Here is a 22,159-nt window from a genome sequence, read left to right on the forward strand (position 1 = left end):
GAGCTCCCAAGTGAAAAATGTGAATAAATCTCAGTCACTAATTTAGTCAATATCAATTGCTCTTTAAAAAAATCTGACACTCTATGATCTTTAAAAATGTACACTAAAGGCATAAAGATGTGTAGCGATTATTGAAAAGACTAAATCCGATTTTCAACACAAATCATAACCGAGAATTACAAGATTCAACTCAAATTAGTAATTAGTGATTCAAGATAAATCATAAACGACTAATTGCTTACTATTGCTAAAATATAATACTAATTAATTACTGAACTCATGTTTGTGATTCAACGAGTAATAAAACTAATTGGAAGATGACCAGTACATGATCTTCAACACAAATCATAAACGAACTTTGCATGAGGAAAATGAAAAAGTAAAATAGAATGTGTTCGTGTTGCACTAGTCCAAAATTATGCATTGGAAGGCACAACAATATGCACTCGAAAGGAGAAACTGTGTGCTATAGAAGAGACAAAAATGTGCACTCGAACAAGGAAAATGTGCACTGATAGAAGGAAAAAATCCACAGAAAGACAAAAAAAATAACTTACACAAAATTATCATAATGCAACCACGTTAACATATCTTCATTCTGGACCATTGATTTGGGCTGGATTAATGGATAAGATTAAACCCTATTTTTTAATTTTTTTTTAAACGACAAACTTAATGCATTAAATCAGCTGAAAGACAATCAACAAGAAAATGAGGAGGATTGTCAAAGCCCTATTTTGTTATCTAAGGAAACTTTTGATTATGATCAGTTATATATATATATATATATATATATATATATATATATATATATATATATATATATATATATGATGGATTAAATGCGGACTAACATTTTCGTTCAGATCTGCACCACCACTTGTTCAAAAATGCACGAGGATGGAGTGCACAAATGCACCATACTTTGGTGCATTTTCGAATACGTGGTGGTGCATTCATGCATACATGGTGCTACAAGTCCGCATGTAAACTAGACCTTTTTTGTTATCATGTCTTGGAAAAAATTTCTCTCTACTTTAAAAATTTATTATTTGATCAATTTTATTAGTCGTATTTAAAAAAAAAAAAAAAAAATTTGCATAAGCACAGCTTAATGATTTAGTAAGTGGTATTTAATTTGAAAGGGAGGAAAAGCGTGAACAAAGGGCCTTTCCCCGGCTCCCTTACACAAGATTCGTCCGGGCTTTCACGCCTTAGGCTAAGAATAAAAAATACTAGATGTACTCTCAAAACCATACTCCCAATTTGTACTCCTACTTGTGTTTAAATTTGATTGGAGGAAGAAAAAGAGAGAATAGATAAACATCATGCCCCCCTACTAAATTAAGCAATCAAGACATGACATGTCATAGGGAGTGCAAAATGAAAGTATAATTTGAGAGTATATGTAGAAGAGTTAATTCCAGCAATGGTCCTCCAACTATTACGATTTTTCAAAATTGGTCCTTGACTTTTAATTTGGACAAAAAAGACACTTAACTTTTAGATTTGTTCCGACAACGGTCATTCCGTCAAATATAAGTTAAGGTGGTGTTAAGTAGAGGGGTAGTATAGTCATTTCCTTATTTGCTTTCTTCTTTTGACCAACACACACACCCCCACCCCCCACTTTTCTTCCATTGCTCTTCAACTCTCCTCCATATATCCTCTTTCTGTTTTCAAGATTTTCACATATACCCTCTGCATCTGCTACAATCATCTGTGTCTGTCTATCAAGAATTGAACCAGGCTGAGTGAGATTTTGGTCGTATTCTGAGAAAACAAAATGATGGTGGGAAAATAAGATTTAGGGTTGAGTTTGAGCTTGAGCTTTCCGGAGATCAGTAGAAACTCTGCTTCTGCGACGCCATTACCGCACCTCAATAATCCCTTGCCCGCTCACCCTTCACCTTTCAATCTCTTCCACAAACCTCCCTGGGGGCCTGAATCTTTCCCTTCCTCAGGTTTCAGATCTGCTCAAAATCTTACTTTTTATTTTTTTCTTGAAAATTTAAAAAGAAAACAAGGGAAAATGGTGATTTTTTCCCTGTCCTTTTCTTGCTTTAAAGAGCCTGTATATATGTATTGTTTTGCTGATCTGAAATGGCGTAAAAGATCCCAACTTTGATTGGGTATTGAAAGAGAAAAGAGAAAGTTTTGCAGTGGATAAAAAGCTTAATGTATTTATGTGTAGATCGGAACTCGGAGACATGCAGGGCGGAAACTCGGACGTTGTTGAAAGGGATAGACGTGAACAGAGCGCCGGAGGCCACCGATGCGGAGGAGGAGGCCGAAGTGTCGTCGCCGAGCAGCACGATTGAGCGTCCGCGGGAAGAGAGAATTAAATATGACGATGAACCCAGAAGAAAACTACGTGAAACGGGCGTGCTCCTGGGGCATCAGCAATGAGGAAGACGGCGAAACTTCTAGACAGAAGCTCCGCCTCACCAAAGACCAGTCCGTCGTTCTGGAAGAGAGCTTCAAAGAACACAACACTCTCAATCCCGTAAGCTCCCAAACATATACATATCCGGCAGCATTTTCGTCGTCTTCTCCAACCGGCCCGACGTGTCCTTTTCGTACAAAGCCAGGGCATTCTCCAACCGGTCCGGCGTGTGCTCTTGCTTTCTTCAAGAATTCAACTTGAGTTCAATAGGTAAGAGTAAGATGGTGACAGAATCTCCATCCCCCCACTCCACCAAAACCAAAATTGGTCTGATACGTATTTTCAAGAGGGAGAAGAAAGCAATTAAGGAAATGACTACACTACCCCTCTACTTAAAGTCACTTTAACTGATATTTGACAGAAGGACTATTATTGAAATAAATTTGAAAGTCAAGCGTCTTTTTTGTCCAAAATAAAAATTGAGTATTAATTTTAAAAAGTCACAATAGTCGGAGGACCATTGCTGGAATTAACTCATATGTAGAATTACCCGCCAAGAATTGAAAAGACAACATGATGACAATGTGTACCATCTACCAATGGGAAGTGTTTTACTAAATCTGACCAATTCCCACATGCTGACATATGTTGCATTATCATCCATGAATCGTGAAACCTACAACTAAATTAAATATTACCCAAGTTTTAGGATTTTTGGGGCAAAAATAAAGACGGAATATGACCACTTAGGCTATCCTTATCCCGGTAAGTATCTCTTACTTTTTAAAATGGGTATGACATTAACATTATCAAATTTATAAATTTTCTATTATTTATTCTACATTCTTGCAAATCTCTCACACTTTTAAAAACAAGCTCCACTTTCATATTATATTATAAATATATAATAAAATAATATTAAAATAAAAGAACAAAAACAAAAAGTGAAGGAAAATACTTGGTGTACTCCCATTTTAAACTCCCAACTTGTATTCCCTCTCACATGCTCTTGATGTAGACATTTTTCTATGGACTCACATGATGAAAATAACCAATCCTGATTTGCCACCTCAGAGAGTATAAATGAAGGAGTAGAATTTTGGGAGTCTATGTAGTAGAACTCAAAAGTGAAATGGTTGGCAAGAATGGCAGATAAAGCTGTCACAATTGCTTATCTCTCCACTTACTAAATTAACAATTTCTCTCTCCCTTTGATATCCATGTAGGTTAAAAATCAAAACAAAAAAAATTTCTCTCTCTTGCCACATTATTTAGCAAGTAGAGCCGTCAAAACGGGCTTTGCCTGCCGGACCGACACGTCCCGCCCCCTACTTAGGTAGGGGGTAGGTTTCGAAAATCGCAGCCCGCCAAGGAGCAGGCTTTTTTGACCTGTCCCGCTTAGGCATGCGGGCTTGGCGGGGCTATATATATATATATATATATATATATATATATATATATATATATATATATATATATATATATATATATATATATATATATATATATATATATATATATATATATATATATATATATATATATAGAGGGGTGATCACATGTGGTCATGTTGTTAGGTGTGGTCATATGGTCAATTATAGGCCATTAGATTAGATAGATCCAATGAATCATATTAATCAAGATTTTTTCAGTATTTTCGCGCACATTCTCCTACCCAGTGAACTCCAAGGGTAAACTCGTCATAAAACACCGGAATAAGGAAAATCACATTGTTGTGTGTTTTATTACACTATTGGTGCATGTTGTCAACACTGTTGGTGTATTCTGGAACCCGACCGCTATAAATGGCCACTGTAATTACCATAACATGGGAATACACCATTGGTGTGTTTCACTGTGGTGTGTTTTATTACACTATTGGTGTATGTTGTCAACACTGTTGGTGTATTCTGGAACCCGCCCGCTATAAAATGGCCACTGTAATGACCATAACACCCCCACTTACCAAAACGCGCGAAAATTCTCAGAATTATTACTGCCGTTAGATTAAACTGATTCAACGACACAGATACGACCACACGACCACACCTAATGACATGACCACATATGAGCGCTTTTCTATATAATATTTTACTCTCCGATAAAATTTTGTATGGTGCAGTCGGAAAAATAAATTTGCAAAACATACTTCCTTAACTCATTTTTGCTTGAATTTTTTTTAGAAAACCTACACTTATATATCTTGATATCCATCAAACGTTTGGGTTGAAAACATGTTCCAATAATCACAGAAAATTCCGTTAAGTTCTTGGCAGTGTGCTGTCCAGAAAAATTCTAGCTGACGCAGTTTAAAGAAAAAATTTGAGAAAATTACTTCTAGATCTTGGATTTATATAAAATTTTTTGTGTATGTTCTAGACTTGCTGAAGTTCATATCTGAAAAAAAAAATTGTATCAAAATTCATTACCAAATACTCTCAGAAAATTTCACAATATAAAAGTCAAAAATTTCTGAATTTTCTCAATTCCAGTTTCATATATATATATATATATATATATATATATATATATATATATATATATATATATATATTAATTTATAAAATCTAACTATAACCTAATAACTAATAAGTAATAACCATAACCCTAGTTTAAAGTTTTAAAATTTTAAAACTAAGAACTTTATAATTATTATTATGTATTATGTAATGTCGAATGTTTGATCAACTATGTCTTATGTGAGGTACGTAAGAAGTTATTTTAATTATTTTTAGAATATACAAGTGGTAAAACTTAACAAAATATCAAACTAACAACTTATGGGTTCAGAACAACAACAACAACAACAAAAAATAAAAATAAAAATAAAAATAAAAATGGCAGGGGCCCGCCTAGCCCGCGTGGTGGGTGGGCCTGTGAAGCCCAGGCCCGCCAAGGAGTGGGTTTTTGGCCCGCGGCCCGTTCCGCCCTGCCAGCCCGTATTGACAGCTCTATTAGCAAGGCACTCACTTTCAGGGATGAGGTTAGTCACGAGAAGATTGATGGGAGGAAATTTCTTCACATTTCATTTGGAAATGATTTTTTTGTATGGGACAGTCTCACCGTGCAAGACATGTTAAATATAAAAAGTTTTTTTTTTTTTTCCTTTATTTTGTATGAGACGGTCTAACCATACAAGACATGTTAAATATAAAATTTTTTATAAGTGTATAAAAAGTACTTACAAAGTTCATGTATTTAGTTCTTGTACATTTATTCTGTTCAATTTAGTTCATCTACTTTAAAAAATGGTGAAACTAAGGACAATAGTTCCTTGTTTTCAAAAAAGGACAATAGTTAACGGTGTTAATATTTTTGTTAACTTAGTTTACGTGGCGCTAACATCATTGCTGCCGCATCATGATATTTATATTCCAATTCATATATTATTTTATAAATATTTATAATTAATTATTTTTACCACTAATATATTACATTAATATGTCCAAAATAAATAATTACAAGCATGTTGACATCAAATTTCTAAATCTTCTTATGAACATGGTTGTAATTATTTATTTTAAACATAGTAAATTAGTAATTTAATATAGTGGTGATAAAAATAATTAATTTTAAATATTTATAAAGTAATATATTAGTAGAAAATAGATATAATGATGTGACAAACTGACAATGATGATGTTAGTGACACGTAACCTAAGTTAATGTTAATATTAACATCGGTAACTATTATTTTGCCTATGTGGTTGTTTACTTTGTTTCTCTATTTTCCTTTTTCGATTTTTCATTTCTTCAGTTTTTCAATTTTCAATCTTAGTTCTTCAGTTCTCTATTTCTCAGAAATCATTTTTCAGATTTCCAATCACAACCTCAGAGTGAAATTAATTATTATTCATAATAAATATTGTAATACTTATAATTGAAATTGATTCAATTGTCTATCACCTGACTCGTCTCACACAAGTTTTTGTCATAAAACAATTGATTATTCCTTATTAAGAACAATCGTTATATCCTGGACCAGGATTCACAGTGTATTGTGGACCCTGGTCCAATACACATAATTCATGTTCATAATACACATACACATAAACATGATATAATGAACATGAATTATGTGTATTATATAGATATTCATAATGTACATAATTCATATTCATTATATCGTAGTTGTGTGTATGTGTATTATAAACATGAATTTGGTATATTATGAAATTAAATTGTTCATATTCAGTTAAGTTACCATAATTTACATCCTTTCAAATATTCTGTCGGGTCGAGATGTGGGGGCTCTTAGGAATGGAGTTCAACGTTTTGAAGAATGAAATCAAATACTATGTATTGAAGCAGCCCTGGAGCATGATATAATGTGCCTATTAAGAATCCCAACAAATTAGGATTCTTTTTTTCTTTTATCTTTTTCAAAAGAGTCCTAATTTGTTGGGATTCTCACAAGTTCCAAAATCCCAATTCAAGCCACGCGACCCGATTTGAAGAAATTAGGGCTCTATCGTATGTATTTTTCGCTGTCGCATGGCCGCTTACGATCAATCGTTGAAAATGAAAGCAAAGAGAAATACTTTGTCTTCCGTTCTTTCATTCTTCAGTAACATCAGTTGGAGTAGAAGCTCTACTACGACACCGGGCAGAGTATCAGGGACAACAGGTACTTCTGCTTCTTCACTGCGATCATTTCAATCTCTCCCGGAAACTTTTCCTTCGTTTTCTTCAAATCAAAATTACTTGCTGGATTCGAATTTTCCCAAATTCAGAAACAACTATGATGATGCAACTGATGTAGACTATGCCCTTAGTTTATTCCGTCAAATGGCGACTGCGTGTCCCATGCCTTCCATTATTGAGTTCAATAAACTGCTTAGTAGAATTCTGAAAATGAGGCATTATTCGCTTGTTGTTTCCCTCTATCAAGAAATGCGCAATACGGGTATCCCCATCAGCACGTATACCCTTAGCATTCTGATAGATGCCTGCTGCCGCTCTAATCGAGTGGATTGCGGGTTTTGTGTACTTGGTTTTTATTTCAAGTGTGGAATTGAGTTTAATGTGGTTGCGTTCACCACTCTGATCAAGGGCCTCTGTCTAGAAAATAAGATTGTGGATGCTGTAGAGCTATTCAGGAAGTTGGTGAGGGAAAAGGTGTGCGAAATTAATGAAGTTACGTGTGGTACACTTATAAATGGGCTTTGCAAGAGGGGTCATACGCAAACTGCTCTTGATTTACTTGGAGTAATGCAGAAGGAGGGACCTAAGCCTAACACTATAGTCTATAGCACCATAATTGATGCTCTATGCAAAGATAGAATGGTTGATGAGGCACTAGACCTTCTCTCCGAGATGATAGGAAAAGGGATTCCCCCGAATACCATCACTTATGCTCCCTTGATTAATGGTTTGTGTCTAGATAATAGAGTTGGGGAAGCTGTAGAGCTATTCAGAAAGTTGGTGAGGGAGAATGTATGCAAAATTAATCAAGTTACATGTGGCATTCTTATAACTGGGCTTTGCAAGACGGGTTATACACAAACTGCTCTTGATTTACTTGGAGTAATGCAAAAGGAGGGACTTGAGCCTAATACTAGAGTCTATAACATTATAATTGATGCTTTGTGCAAAGATAGAATGATTGATGAGGCATTAGACCTTCTCACTCAGATGATAGGTAGAGGGATTCTCCCGGATAAATTCACTTATGGTTCCTTGATTCAAGGGCTTTGCAACTTTTGCCGATGGAAAGAGGTTACCAAATTAATGAATGAGATGGTGCTTCGTAATTTATGTCCAGATGCCCGTATCTTCACTATATTGGTGGATGCCTTTTCAAAGGAGGGTAAGCTGAATGATGCAGAGGCTATTATTCAAATCATGATCCAAAGAGACACTTATCCTGATGTGGTCACATACAACACCCTTATTGAGGGGTACTGTTTGCAAGGACAGATGGATGAAGCAAGGAAAGCTTTTAGTCGGATGGTAGACAGAGGCCTTCAGCCTGATGTTTGGAGCTATAACATTTTAATTAATGGATACTGTAGAATTAAAGAAATGGATGAGGCAATGGATCTGTTTCGTGAAATTCCTGAAAATGGGTTGTGTCCTGGTGTTGTTACATATACCACAATCTTGCAGGGACTATTTCTGGTTGGTAGATGTTCTACTGCACTAAAACTTTTTCAGGAGATGCAGATTGCTGGACATAAACCAAATTTTCATACTTCCTGCGTCTTACTTAAAGGTTTATGTGATAATGGACATGTTGAAAAAGCAATGTCAATCTATTCTAAGTTAGACAAAAATGGAAATGGTTCTCATGTTTTTGGTAACATCATGATCGATGCATTCTGCAAGACTGGGCTGCTTAATATTGCACGCGGTATATTTATTAACCTTTCTAAAGTGTCATGCACAAATGTAAATACGTATACAATAATGATAAATGGATTTTTTCGAGAAGGATTAACAGATGAGGCCTTATACTTGCTACGGAAAATGAAGGAGAATGATATATTACCAGATACTGCCACTTATAATGTTATTTTAAGTGAATTTGTTAGAAAGAAAATGTGTAATGAAGCGAATATTGTTTTGGATGAAATGGTAGGTATGGGTATTTCTCCGAATGGTTACACATTGTCTCTAGTAAATGATTTACTAGCACTTCAAACTGCCAATAGTACAGTCCTAAGGATGATGCAGAAATTTGCAGCAAATGATGTACAGTAACTAAGGTTTGGTGGCATTTTTGGTGCAATTTGGATAGCAGCTGGAGTTGAAGCGATTAGCTGGACCGTTGACTATAAAATGGGAGGTGTTGGAGAAGCCTTGAAGCTTATATTCATGGTGATTCTGGTATAGTGGAAGGGCTTCGAGCTAAGCCGCCCTATATCTGTTATATCTGTTAGCCAGTGCAGGCATGATGCATTAGTCTGAGTATGGTACGGGCTTGAAGGTGACTCCTACAGTTAGGACCTACTCAAGACACCTTTGTAGGCACCTTTTGCCCCATCCAGTCAACTCTGGACATTCTGCCGGCCCTCCGTTGTGAAGTTTGCATCTTCTTCAAAAGCCAAAATCGAGGCGTAGTATCAGAGCCAAATCCAAGAAACCAATGCTCTCCCCTCTTACCCTGGCTCGTCTTCTAACAACTTTACTCTTTTCTCAAATGTGATTTCATAGTGAAGAAAACACTACTTTGAGAATGGTGGAGTATTATTTTTCTAAATTTGTGTATCTTTTCTCTTATAACAATTTTTAGTGGATAGTGGGAGTAGTTAGGCCATTGACTATGAAAACATTTAAGACCTGAGAATTCTAATGTCCATGTTACTTTTTAAATTCCGGAATCATCCTCAAATATTGAAGAAAGTGTAATCTTTCTCAAAGTTTAAGATTTTGAGCAAATCCAACAATATTTTTGTGTTTTTTTTTTTTTTTTGAAAATGGGAGAACATTCTGATTGAACTAAGACACAATGTGATAGGCCAGGTCATAGGCCTCTATAAAGGGATTTGGCTTATTTTCACCTCTAAACACAACATTTTGCACACGCCTAATGGATCAAATGCACACGTTGTAAGCAGTAAAATCAACAAAAAAAAAAAAAAAAAAAAAAAAAAAAAAAAAGCAAAACTTACCGGTGATTTCTTCATAGGGCTGCTGTTTTTTTTTTTTTTTTTTTTTTTTTTTTTTTTCTAGAATTCATTCCTAACATGGATATAATTCCTTTAAATTAGGAAAATATTCTACTCCATTCATAATCCAATTCAAAAAACTAAATGAAATTATAATGTATTTAATATATCTTTATATAAATAAGCTTTTTAATTGAATCCTATCCATTCATTACAATTACTTTTTTTTTAATGCATTAATTACAATTACTTAGATGATTAAGATGTGATTTTATGATGGAGAGTTCTATTTGCACCACTCTAATTGCTATTTATACCACCTATTTAATAGGTGTGATAGCTTTATAGGTGGTGTAAATAGAAAATTGTTATTTGCAACACCTTCATTAATTTTAGTCAAACATTATTTTTTAACAAATATTTATTAATGACACTTTTTCCCTTTAGGTATATGCTTTTAGCACTTTTTTCCTCTTAGTTATTCATGTATCCATATTTGCCTCCTCAGTTATATTAAAAGTGACATGTTTTCCTCCTTTTATGTTTGATAGACATTTTTACCTTTAAAAACTAAATATTTCATTTATTTTTTCTTCTCCAACAAATTATTGTTTATATGTACGGATGATCACGGTTCAGGTCAAACAATTTTTATTTTATTTTATTGCCAAGTTCAAATTTTATTTATTTATTATAAATTTTATTTCTTATTTTTTTTAAAAAAAATATAAATTTAATAATTATTTTATTGTATTTTATTTGTTCGGTTCTGAATCATAAGCAAAGTCAAATGGAGTTTGTTTTAATTTGCAATCACATGTGTTATATATTACTCTTCTGAACTTCATTCCAGTTAAAAAGAGGAAAAAATATTGATTTCTTAGGCTTTCGCAGTCATATTGAAGTTGACAATCCATTACGTTCCAATGACATTTTGGAGTGTGATTTTATATCCAAGATGATATTTGATTTCTCTCTTTTTGAGGAATGCACACCTTCATTAGAGGACATATATACTAGTAATCTACAATTACTTTGATTTAACAACAATTGATTTTTATATGATTATTATATATAATATGATTAAGCCAACTATCATGTAATATGATGACGTTTCAATTACCATTTCAAATAAATGGTATAGGTTCGGACCTTGGGGGTGGAGCTTAGATTCTTAGGGTTAAAAATGTTTGAGAAAATATAGAACAAATATAACTAATTGTGAAGGCACAACACATGCAACTTTATTTTCTTAGGGGGTGTTTGGTTAGAAGTAAGGAATTATGGGGGGAAATAATTGTAATTCGGTGGGGAAAGAATAAGGTGAGAATAAAGTAGGAATTCAAATTACAGTGTTTGGTATGCAGGTGGGAATAAAGTAGCAATTCAAATTACAGTGTTTGGTATGCAGTAATAAAGCATGAAATTGAAAGGGAATAAGTGATACAATGACTGAAATGCTCTAATAATAATAATAATAATAATAATAATAATAATAATAATAATAATAATAATAACAATAACAATAACAATAACAATAACAATAATAATAATAATAATAATAATAATAATAATAAAAAGAAGAAGAAGAAGAAGAAGACAGCTAATAGGACAAAAGAAGAGTGAGGGTAAAATGGTCATTAACCTATTTTTTCTTCTCCCTTCAATTTGCCGAATTGTAATTCATAGGGGAGGGGTATGAATTACAATTCAGCATTTGGAAGGAATTGCAATTCGGTGGAATTGCAATTCCCTTCAACCAAACGGCGTAATTGTGGGTTGTGCTGAATTACAATTCAACTACGACTTAATTACGTCCAACCAAACAGCCCGTTATACTTATGATTCAGAACCGCAAAAAATGAAATAAAATAAAATAAAATAATTATTGAATTTATATTATTTTAAAAATAAGAAATAGAATTTATAATAAATAAATAAATTTTGAATTGACAATAAAAAAAAATTATTCGAACAGGACCATAATCATCCGTACATATAAACAATAATTTGTTGGAGAAAAAAATAAATGAAAAAAATAAAATATATTTATTGTTGAATTTAAACTATTTTAAAATAAAAAAATAAAATTTTAAAATAAAGACAACTCAAAATTGCGAACCTGATTTGAAACTACCGGTTTACGGTTCAAGATCCAGTTTTTTCGATTCATAATTTTAATAAATTGAAATCCAAATATTGGGTTCTGGATCTGAATCATAACCGGAAACTTTTAATTCGATTACTATAGTGTCCGGTTCAGTTAGAACCGAACCGTGGTCATCCCTACATATACGCAATAATTTGTAGAGAAGAAAAATAAATAAAATGTTTACTTTAAGGGTAGAAATGTCAATTTAATATATCAGGGGGGAAATCGTCACTTTTAGAATAATCGAGGGGGCTAATGTGCTAACATGAATAATTCAGGAGAAAAAATGCTATAAGTATATAACTTAAGGGGTAAAATGTCATTTTCCCTTAATTAAATAAAAAATTATTAATTACACCACATAAATGAAGTTTGACCAAGGTGGTGCAAATAGCAAAATGAACTCCCATTTGGCTATTTACACCACCTATGTAATTATTGAAAATTTTCACCTTTTTACAATTTCAAGATATTTTATATCCACTTTTGATCAAAGAGTGGTGCAATTAGCAACACCCCTTATGATCTCATAAAAATAGGGGATGTCATATATGTATGTATGTATGTATATATGTATGTATGTATGTATGTATGTATGTATGTATGTACGTATGTACGTACGTACGAACGTACGTACATGGAGACACTGCCGCTGTGAATCGGAGCGAAGCTACGAACGGAATATGTATGTGTGTGTGTGTGTGTGTGTGTGTGTGTACGAACGTACATACATGGAGACACTGTCGCCGTGAATCGGAGCGAAGCTACGAACGGAAGACGAACAACCGGGCGTGTCGAAGAGAGGGCGGGAATACAGACCGAGTGCAAGACCAGAGAACCAAAAGGCAAACCTAATTAATCTAAATCCACACGCAAAGTTAACGCCGGAAATAAAGCATTGAGATAATAAAAGACAAAGCCAAAATACAAAAATACCCCTCCTTACCTAAACAAATAGCACGCGTGGAGAATACAACCAGCCCCATCTGATCCGTTCATCAAAACAAATCAACGGCCAGAGAGTGTGCTCACAGACTCGGCTGACTAGGGGGCGTGCACGGATTCAAAATATATATATATATATATATATATATATATATATATATATATATATATATATGGGTTGGATCCTACAAAACCACTTTTCTACATGAGATTGCATCCTAAGCATTCATCTCCAAATATGAATAACTATGATTTAAGATTGTTTCCTATTTTAATTAATATAGAGTTAATTGATAGGGGTGATATAGCAATTGGCATGTGAATTTAATTTGGATTTAAATTGATGTGTAATTTTTACCAAATTTGTAGAAGTTGTATTCATGGTAGGAAACTAACCAAGAATCTAGTACTATTTATGAAATTCGAAAAAGACGACTTTGAACGTTGGCTGTATCAGTGTGCAACGTGTCACTATAGTGTGTATGGGGTGGGAACGAACTGTATGCTTCAAACCTGTTGGTGTGCACACGTTGATTCCTATAATTTAGTGTGTGCATTCCTATATTTTAGTGTGTGTAACATGGTGTTCGACGGGTTTTGAGTAAAAGTGTTGACTCTCAATTAAATGCACACACCTGTTTGTGATTTTGCACACACTAATGATAGGTGATATGCATACTAAATAACGTATATAATTAGGAATGTTTTACTATGTAAAAATAAAAATGTTGCTCACACTGTTATACTAAAATGCATGATAGTATACACACAGTGTAGATAGGGTCGTAGGCTTCACAACCTTTGACCGCATTATTACACACTACTATGGTTTCTATTGCACACACTCATAGACGGATATGCACAGTGCTCAATATTATTCCATAACATTAGGGATGCTCAGTAAAATGCACACACTAGTTTGCGTGTTTGCACACATTTAGGGTACTATGGTTTCTATTGCACAAACTCATGGACGGATATGAACAGTGCACACACCAAATTATGTGTTTGCACACATTTAGGATAGGTCATACGCATATTAAAAAACGTACAACATAATTTCTGCATTTAATTTTTTTTAAAGTTTTGATTCCTATCATTGATACAATTCCTCTAAATAAGGATAAGATTGTATTTCTATTATATTCTAATTCAAACAACTAAAATTACGATGTCACCCTTATGTATTAAATTAAATATATCATAATATAAATGAGTTTTTAAATTCAATCCTTACCATTAATTAAATTTATTGAGATGGAATCTCATATAAATATGGTGATCTCAGTATCTCACTAATCCAATATATATATATATATATATATATATATATATATATATATATATATATATATATATATATTTCTAATCAAGTGAGAATTAGGTGTTAGATGAGAACCGTGTGGTCTTTTGTTGGCCCTTGATTGTGGTGATCTAAAGGTTGTCATTTACTGTGCAATATGGTTGTCATTTACTGTGCAATACGTTTAGTATTTTGCATTGCATTAATGGTGGGGGCATTTTGGATATTTGGTTGGTAGTTGCTTTATTTGTGTTGATTTAATATAGGATAGTTCCGTTTTTTAAGGACTGCAACGCATGTTTTCCACTCTCCCTTCTCGTTGCTGCCGGCGTTACTACCGTAGTTCGACCATTGTCCCCTGCGTTCTCCTTCGCTATTCGTCTCCGATTCGGTATTTTGTTTGACAATTACAGAGGTGCATTAGGGTGTTGGTTTCTGGTAACTGGTGCACTTATAGTTAAAGTTTCCCATTCTGTTATGTTCTACTATTCACGTTAATTATTACGTGTCCTAAACCAATGTGTTGTTGTTCTTTGTTGTGTAATATAATGATACGAAGTAGCAATGTTAATTGTGGTGGTAGACGTTTCATGTGGTGCTGCAATATTGATGGACCAGGTTTAAATTTTTGCATTTTCTAATTAGAGTTCAAATTCCCTGTAGATGCACTGCATTAGTGTAGTGGTTGAAATGCAACCAAGCAGTGCAACCTTCCCATTTTCTTCTGCACAACTTCCTTCAATTCTACATTGTTCCCGTGTAGGTGTGAAATGGTGGTGCATAGCCATATTTGCACCGTGGTGTGCACTCGCAGTACTGCCTTTTTCACGCCCATGTACATCCACATGTTTATAGCAGTGCACAAAAATGTTACCAGTTGTGCAATCCCAAACCAAAAATCCATTACACACCCAAACGGAACAAATAAAAACACCTATTTCCCAGGAGTAAACCACACAAAGCTTACTTCGGACGATTGCACCGCTGGAGCTTTTGCTCGCCGGATTCTGCTTCCGTGTATCGCTGGACATCTCGTCATATTGCGTTCTTCCGTAACACGTTCGGTGGCTGCATTTGTGGACGACCGGAACAAGAATGGGTGGACTGTGCAACTATGGGAATCATAACGAGTATTGAATGTTTTAACGTAACTGGCGTCGCACTCCAATAGAATAGATTACAATTTTGCCCAGTGCATATTCACTTACCAAATAAAATTCAACAAATCCCACAAAATATTGAAACCCAATGAGTTGATCCTAGCCGTGCATAATCAAGTATTTAATGGCGTGGATTTGACCACACAACCACACCTAACACCTTGTTCTCACCTGAATAGGAACCTATATATATATATATATATATATATATATATATATATATATATATATATATATATATATATATATATATATAATTGATTGTAAGCAAATATTAATATTCAAATGCAGTTAACATTTTTAATGACTAAATAAACAAATAGTATAATATAGCAACAAGAGTTGCGAGAATATTGTTCAAAATCCGGTTTCAAGCAAAATGACCCGTTTTGTTGCGAGAATATTGTTCAAAATCCGATTTCAAGCAAAATGACCCGTTTTGATGAAATTAGGGCTCGACTTCTGGGAAGGGGAATGATTATCGTATTTCGGTATATTAGTATGTGTTCTACGCTTTCGCATGGTCGAACTGCACGGTAACATTTTATTGTTGAAAATGAAAGCCAAGAGAAACACTTTGTCTTCAGCTCTTTCATTTTTCAATGACGTCAGTTCTGGAAGAAGCTCTAGTCCGACGCTGGCCAGAGCACCATTGAAAACAGGTACTTCTACTTCTTCACTGCGATCATTTCAATCTCTCCCGGAAACTGTTCCTTCGTTTTCTTCAAATCAAAATTACTTGCTGGATTCGAATTTTCCCAAATTCAGAGACAACTCTGATGATGCAACTGATGTAGACTATGCCCTTAATTTATTCCGTCAAATGGCCGCTGTGTGTCCCTTGCCTTCCATTGTTGAGTTCAATAAACTGCTTAGTAGAATTCTGAAAATGAGGCATTATTCGCTTGTTGTTTCCCTCTATCAAGAAATGCGCAATACGGGTATCCCCATCAGCACGTATACCCTTAGCATTTTGATAGATGCCTGCTGCCGCTCTAATCGAGTGGATTGCGGGTTTTGTGTACTTGGTATTTATTTCAAGTATGGAATTGAGTTTAATGTGGTTGCATTCACCACTCTGATCAAGGGCCTCTGTCTAGAAAATAAGATTGTGGATGCTGTAGAGCTATTCAGGAAGTTGGTGAGAGAAAAGGTGTGCGAAATTAATGAAGTTACGTGTGGTACACTTATAAATGGGCTTTGCAAGAGGGGTCATACGCAAACTGCTCTTGATTTACTCGGAGTAATGCAGAAGGAGGGACCTAAGCCTAACACTATAGTCTATAGCACCATAATTGATGCTCTATGCAAAGATAGAATGGTTGATGAGGCACTAGACCTTCTCTACGAGATGATAGGAAGAGGGATTCCCCCAAATACCATCACTTATGCTCCCTTGATTAATGGTTTGTGTCTAGATAATAGGATTGGGGAAGCTGTAGAGCTATTCAGAAAGTTGGTGAGGGAGAATGTGTGCAAAATTGATCAAGTTACATGTGGCATTCTTATAACTGGGCTTTGCAAGACGGGTTATACACAAACTGCTCTTGATTTACTTGGAGTAATGCAAAATGAGGGACTTGAGCCTAATACTAGAGTCTATAACAATGTAATTGATGCTTTATGCAAAGATAGAATGATTGATGAGGCATTAGACCTTCTCACTCAGATGATAGGGATAGGGATTCTCCCGGATAAATTCACTTATGCTTCCTTGATTCAAGGGCTTTGCAACTTTTGCCGATGGAAAGAGGTTACCAAATTAATGAATGAGATGGTGCTTCGTAATTTATGTCCAGATGCCCGTATCTTCACTATATTGGTCGATGCCTTTTCAAAGGAGGGTAAGCTGAATGATGCGGAAGCTATTATTCAAATCATGATCCAAAGGAAAACTTATCCTGATGTGGTCACATACAACACCCTTATTGAGGGGTACTGTTTGCAAGGACAGATGGATGAAGCAAGGAAAGCTTTTAGTCGGATGGTAGACAGAGGCCTTCAGCCTGATGTTTGGAGCTATAACATTTTAATTAATGGATACTGTAGAATTAAAGAAATGGATGAGGCAATGGATCTGTTTCGGGAAATTCCTGAAAATGGGTTGTGTCCTGGTGTTGTTACATATACCACAATCTTGCAGGGACTATTTCTGGTTGGTAGATGTTCTACTGCACTTAAACTTTTTCAGGAGATGCAGGTTGCTGGACATAAACCAAATTTTCATACTTCCTGTGTCTTACTTAAAGGTTTATGTGATAATGGACATGTTGAAAAAGCAATGTCAATCTATTCCAAGTTAGACAAAAATGGAAATGGTTCTCATGTTTTTGGTAACATCATGATTGATGCATTCTGCAAGACTGGGCTGCTTAATATTGCACGTGGTATATTTATTAACCTCTCTAATGTGTCATGCACAAATGTAAATACGTATACAATAATGATAAATGGATTTTTTCGAGAAGGATTAACAGATGAGGCCTTATACTTGCTACGGAGAATGAAGGAGAATGATATATTACCAGATACTGCCACTTGTAATGTTATTTTAAGTGAATTTGTTAGGAAGAAAATGTGTAATGAAGCAAATATGGTTTTGGATGAAATGGTAGGTATGGGTATTTCTCCGAATGGTTACACATTATCTTTAGTAAATGATTTACTAGCACTTCAAACTGCCAATAGTACAGTCCTAAGGATGATGCAGAAATTTGCAGCAAATGATGTACAGTAACTACAGGTTTGGTGGCATTTTTGGTGCTATTTGGATAGCAGCTGGAGTTGAAGCGATGAGCTGCAGGATGCTTCTGATTATGGTGAAACTCCTATTAGCAGCTGGACCGTTGTTGTGTATAAAATGGGAGGTGTTGTTGGAGAAGCTTATATTCATGGTGATTCTGGTGTATAGTGGAAGGGCTTCGAGCTAAGCCCTATATATGTTATATATGTACTACATTAGCCAGTGCAGGCATGATGCATTAGTCTGAGTATAGTACGGGCTTGAAGGTGACTCCTACAGTTAGGACCTACTCAGGAGACCTCGTGGTCTTGTAGGCACCTGTTGCCCCATCCAGTCAACTCTGGACATTCTGCCGGCCCTCCATTGTGAAGTTTGCATCTTCTTCAAAAGCCAAAAGCGAGGCGTAGTATGAAATCAGAGCCAAATCCAAGAAGCTAATGCTCTCCCCTCTTACCCTGGCTCCTCCTCTTCTAACAACTTTATACACTTTTCTCAAATGTGATTTCATAGTAAAGAAAACACTGCTTTGAGAATGGTGGGGTATTATTTGTCTAAATTTGTGTATCTTTTCTCTTATAACAGTTTTTAGTGGACAGTGGGAGTAGTTAGGCCATTGACTGTGAAAACATTTCAGTGGGAGTAGTTAGGCCATTAATGTCCATGTTACTTTTTAAAATCCAGAATCATCCTCAAATATTGAAGAAAGTGTCATCTTTCTCAAAGTTTAAGATTTTGAGCAAATCCAACAATATTTTTGTGTTTTTTTTTTTTTTTTTTTTTGAAAATTGGAGAACATTCTGATTGAACTAAGACACAAGGTGATAATAAACAAAATAAAGTTCATCATTATTGTTTTAGGTACAACTCATGAATAACACTAGCACCAGACAAGTCCAAAAGACTATAATAGATTAATAGAAGTTGTACATTATTGGAGTAATGGATTTTGAAAGGAAGATTTTCTAGTGAACCCCAAGCCTTTTCCTCAACTGCAAAACAAACTCATAGAGCTTCAAAGGGTCTGCAATGGAGTTGGAGATGCTCTCATTTTGTAGGCACCTTTTGCCCCATCCAATCAGCTTTGGACATTTGGACTCAAAGGTGAATTTGCATTCCTTCTCACAAGCCAAAAACCAAGTGTAGAATGTAATGACAGCCAAATCTAAGAACCCAAAGCTTTCCCCACCAAAATAGGGCTCTTCCCCCAACACCCCTTCCAACACCTTAAGGTTATCTATCATCTCCTCATATATGGCTTCTTCATCTTTCCATTTCCTAATCCATCCTCTCACACACTGAAAGATCTGCACTTTTCCACAAAGGAGGTGTTTGGTAAATAGTTGTTAGCAGTTGACATTAACTAATTGTAGAAAAATGTTTAGTAAATTAGCTAATAGCTGATTACATGAAATTGACTTTCTCAAAAAGCTGATCGAAAAAGCTGCTTTGAACAGCTTTCTGAATTTTAACATTTTAGAGCAATAAGTTGTACAAAAAGATAATTAATCAAACACTCATATTGAATGTTTAACCAAGTCAAACAACTAATAGTGGTCAAATAAGTCAAAAATTGGCTGATAAGCTAACTATGTTACCAAACAGTGACAAAGTATACAGTTTCAGAAACCACTTTTCTGGAACATTTTGATGATATTGAAGTCACTGTCTAGCCATATTTAAAAACAGTGTTTAAAGAACATACCTTTTTGTCAACAAAATCAGCCCAAAACCTAGCTTGAGCTCTCTTGTAAGGGTCAGTAGGCAACAATGGATGCTGCTCCTTCCAGACCTCATCAATGTACTCTACAATGATGAGTGATTCACAGATTGGTTTTCCATTGTGAATGAGCACAGGGATTTTCTTGTGAACCGGGTTCATCTCCAGCAAGAGTGGACTTTTGTTCTGCAAGTCTTCCTCTGTGGATTCATGGCGAATCCCTTTCAGAGCAAGTGCCACTCTTGGCCTCATCCCAAACATGCTCACATATTCATCCAATAGAACAACCTCATCATCACTGCCCATTGTCTTTTGTTTTGTGTTTTGAACAATATAATATTCTTCAACTTTTGATTGAGGAAAGAGGAGATGTTTTAGCGAGATTTAAATACAAAATTGTTGGGATTGTTGGTGTAAGTGATGATGAAAGACCCAACTTCAAAATGCATTTCTCTTCAACATTTTCTAAGAAATGGGTCAAATATCAATAACTTTATTATTAGACTGGCTGGTGATCTTTGATCGTAAAGATTCTGCAGCTTTTGGTGGATTACCAATATCTTTTTATTATTTACTAGTATGGCATCTGTGTAACATATATTAAATAATTATATTATTTATCAAATTTAAATAGTGTAAATAAATAAGTACTCAAAATATTATATAATATTCTAACAATATATTATTATTATAATAAAATATGTATAGTACATAATATCAAATTTTGTTTTATAACGACTTAGTGTTGGAATTATATATATATATATATATATATATATATATATATATATATATATATATATATATAAAAGATCATAGATCTATCACTTGTCAAACTACAAAAATGTCATGGGCATACAAAAAGAACTATACTAAAAAAAAATCACAAAGACTAAACTTAATTTGTGGGTATTTATAAGCAAGATAAGGAACATCTAAAAGTTAGAGTGCAAAGTAATTAGGTGGATGACTATGTAATTTGTATCACGAGTTTTTTGCAGTTTTGGTCCCACGACTATAGTTGTACTATTAGAATTGATCCACGACTTTCAAACCTTGCAATTTTAGTCCACGACTATTATTTTTTTTGGCAAAAATGGTCCTTCCGGCCACTTTTCCGTCAAAATTTTACCGAAAGAAAATTTCTTCATATTTAAGAGGGCTAAATTTGACATTTCGCTTAATAAGCTTGCAAGACCTACCGCTCCTCTGATTCGCACTAGGGAATTGGGGATTTTATTTTGTTTGTTGTTTTTAAGAGGGCTAAATTTGACATTTGGTCTTGTCGTTCAATTTTTTAGCCAACTATTATCGGAAGTGCTGCATTTGCTTCTTCCGGAATGAACACTTCTAGAAAAAGCACTCCATGCATTTACTTATTTTGAAAGGAGCACTTCCGACAATGGTTGATCCAAAACTTTGTTAAAGTACCACCATAAGGGACATAAGATGACTATGTTGCATGCGTTTCTCAGAAAGTGCTGATATTTTTTTCAAACTTAATTCATTCCATATAAATATCCAACAATCATATTAGTCTTGCATTGATTATTTTAATTCGATTACAATGTCAAAATAGTGACAGTAACACTAAATTAACTATTAACTATTCTTATTTTATTAAATTATAATACTCCGTATAATCTAGTCATCTAAAGAACTTTTTTAGGCTTTTGTCATGGCTTACATCACTGCACTAGGAGCCAACCCCGACAAAAGATGATAAAAATTCAATTATTTGGTATTTTTTAAACAAGAAGATTCGAAGCAACCATTCATGATTCCATCAGTCTAGTTTGGTCATCAGTAATCCTTAAACTTTGTAATACATTTGTGTACTTTACGTAATAAAGTATATATAAAATGTGAATCGTTGCGAAAGCAAAATTATACATGCTATGATTGTGGAATATGAATCTAATTCAACTTTTTATAGTGGTAAAGATAAAATATAATATTCTTGCATCCAATTTTCAATTCAGTAATAATATCACACCAAATGAGGAAATGTGTAAAATAAGTACAACCAATACTAAGTTTTTTTTTTTTTTTTTTTTTTTTTTTTTTTTTTTTTTGAAAGAACAAGTAATACTAAGTTAACTATTTTTTTTTCCTCTATACAAAGGAAGATAACAAATCAAAT

At 34.3% G+C, this 22,159-nt stretch overlaps 3 protein-coding genes and 1 pseudogene across 4 annotated transcripts; 3 read left to right on the plus strand and 1 right to left on the minus strand.

Annotated features, from left to right (window-relative positions):
- The first annotated feature begins 1,786 nt into the window (after positions 1 to 1,786).
- LOC109150439 lies at positions 1,787 to 2,647 on the plus strand (annotated as a pseudogene).
- A 4,157-nt stretch (positions 2,648 to 6,804) lies between these two features.
- On the plus strand, positions 6,805 to 9,168 carry LOC109150608 (pentatricopeptide repeat-containing protein At1g63330-like). 2 transcript variants are annotated; one of them, XM_019298562.1, is made up of 2 exons: positions 6,806 to 7,743; positions 8,062 to 9,166. In XM_019298562.1, exons 1-2 carry the CDS (start codon positions 6,881 to 6,883, stop codon positions 9,086 to 9,088), a joined length of 1,890 nt encoding a protein of 629 aa, XP_019154107.1. In that variant the 5' UTR covers positions 6,806 to 6,880; the 3' UTR covers positions 9,089 to 9,166. The 2 variants fall into 2 exon arrangements, with proteins under 2 accessions (XP_019154105.1, XP_019154107.1); XM_019298560.1 differs by having other exon boundaries at positions 6,805 to 9,168.
- Positions 9,169 to 16,112: 6,944 nt separating this feature from the next.
- On the plus strand, positions 16,113 to 18,293 carry LOC109150440 (pentatricopeptide repeat-containing protein At1g63330-like). Its single transcript, XM_019298350.1, has one exon. It carries the CDS (start codon positions 16,113 to 16,115, stop codon positions 18,291 to 18,293), a length of 2,181 nt encoding a protein of 726 aa, XP_019153895.1.
- Positions 18,294 to 19,118: 825 nt separating this feature from the next.
- On the minus strand, positions 19,119 to 20,485 carry LOC109150662 (probable glutathione S-transferase parC). The gene is made up of 2 exons (XM_019298650.1): positions 20,002 to 20,485; positions 19,119 to 19,603 (listed from the first exon to the last, which is right to left on the minus strand). The coding sequence occupies exons 1-2, from the start codon at positions 20,320 to 20,322 to the stop codon at positions 19,262 to 19,264; spliced, it is 663 nt and encodes a 220-aa protein (XP_019154195.1). The 5' UTR covers positions 20,323 to 20,485; the 3' UTR covers positions 19,119 to 19,261.
- Positions 20,486 to 22,159: the final 1,674 nt, after the last annotated feature.

This window comes from Ipomoea nil, unplaced genomic scaffold (assembly GCF_001879475.1).
Source record: "Ipomoea nil cultivar Tokyo-kokei standard unplaced genomic scaffold, Asagao_1.1 scaffold2279, whole genome shotgun sequence".
Taxonomy (NCBI): Eukaryota; Viridiplantae; Streptophyta; class Magnoliopsida; order Solanales; family Convolvulaceae; genus Ipomoea; species Ipomoea nil.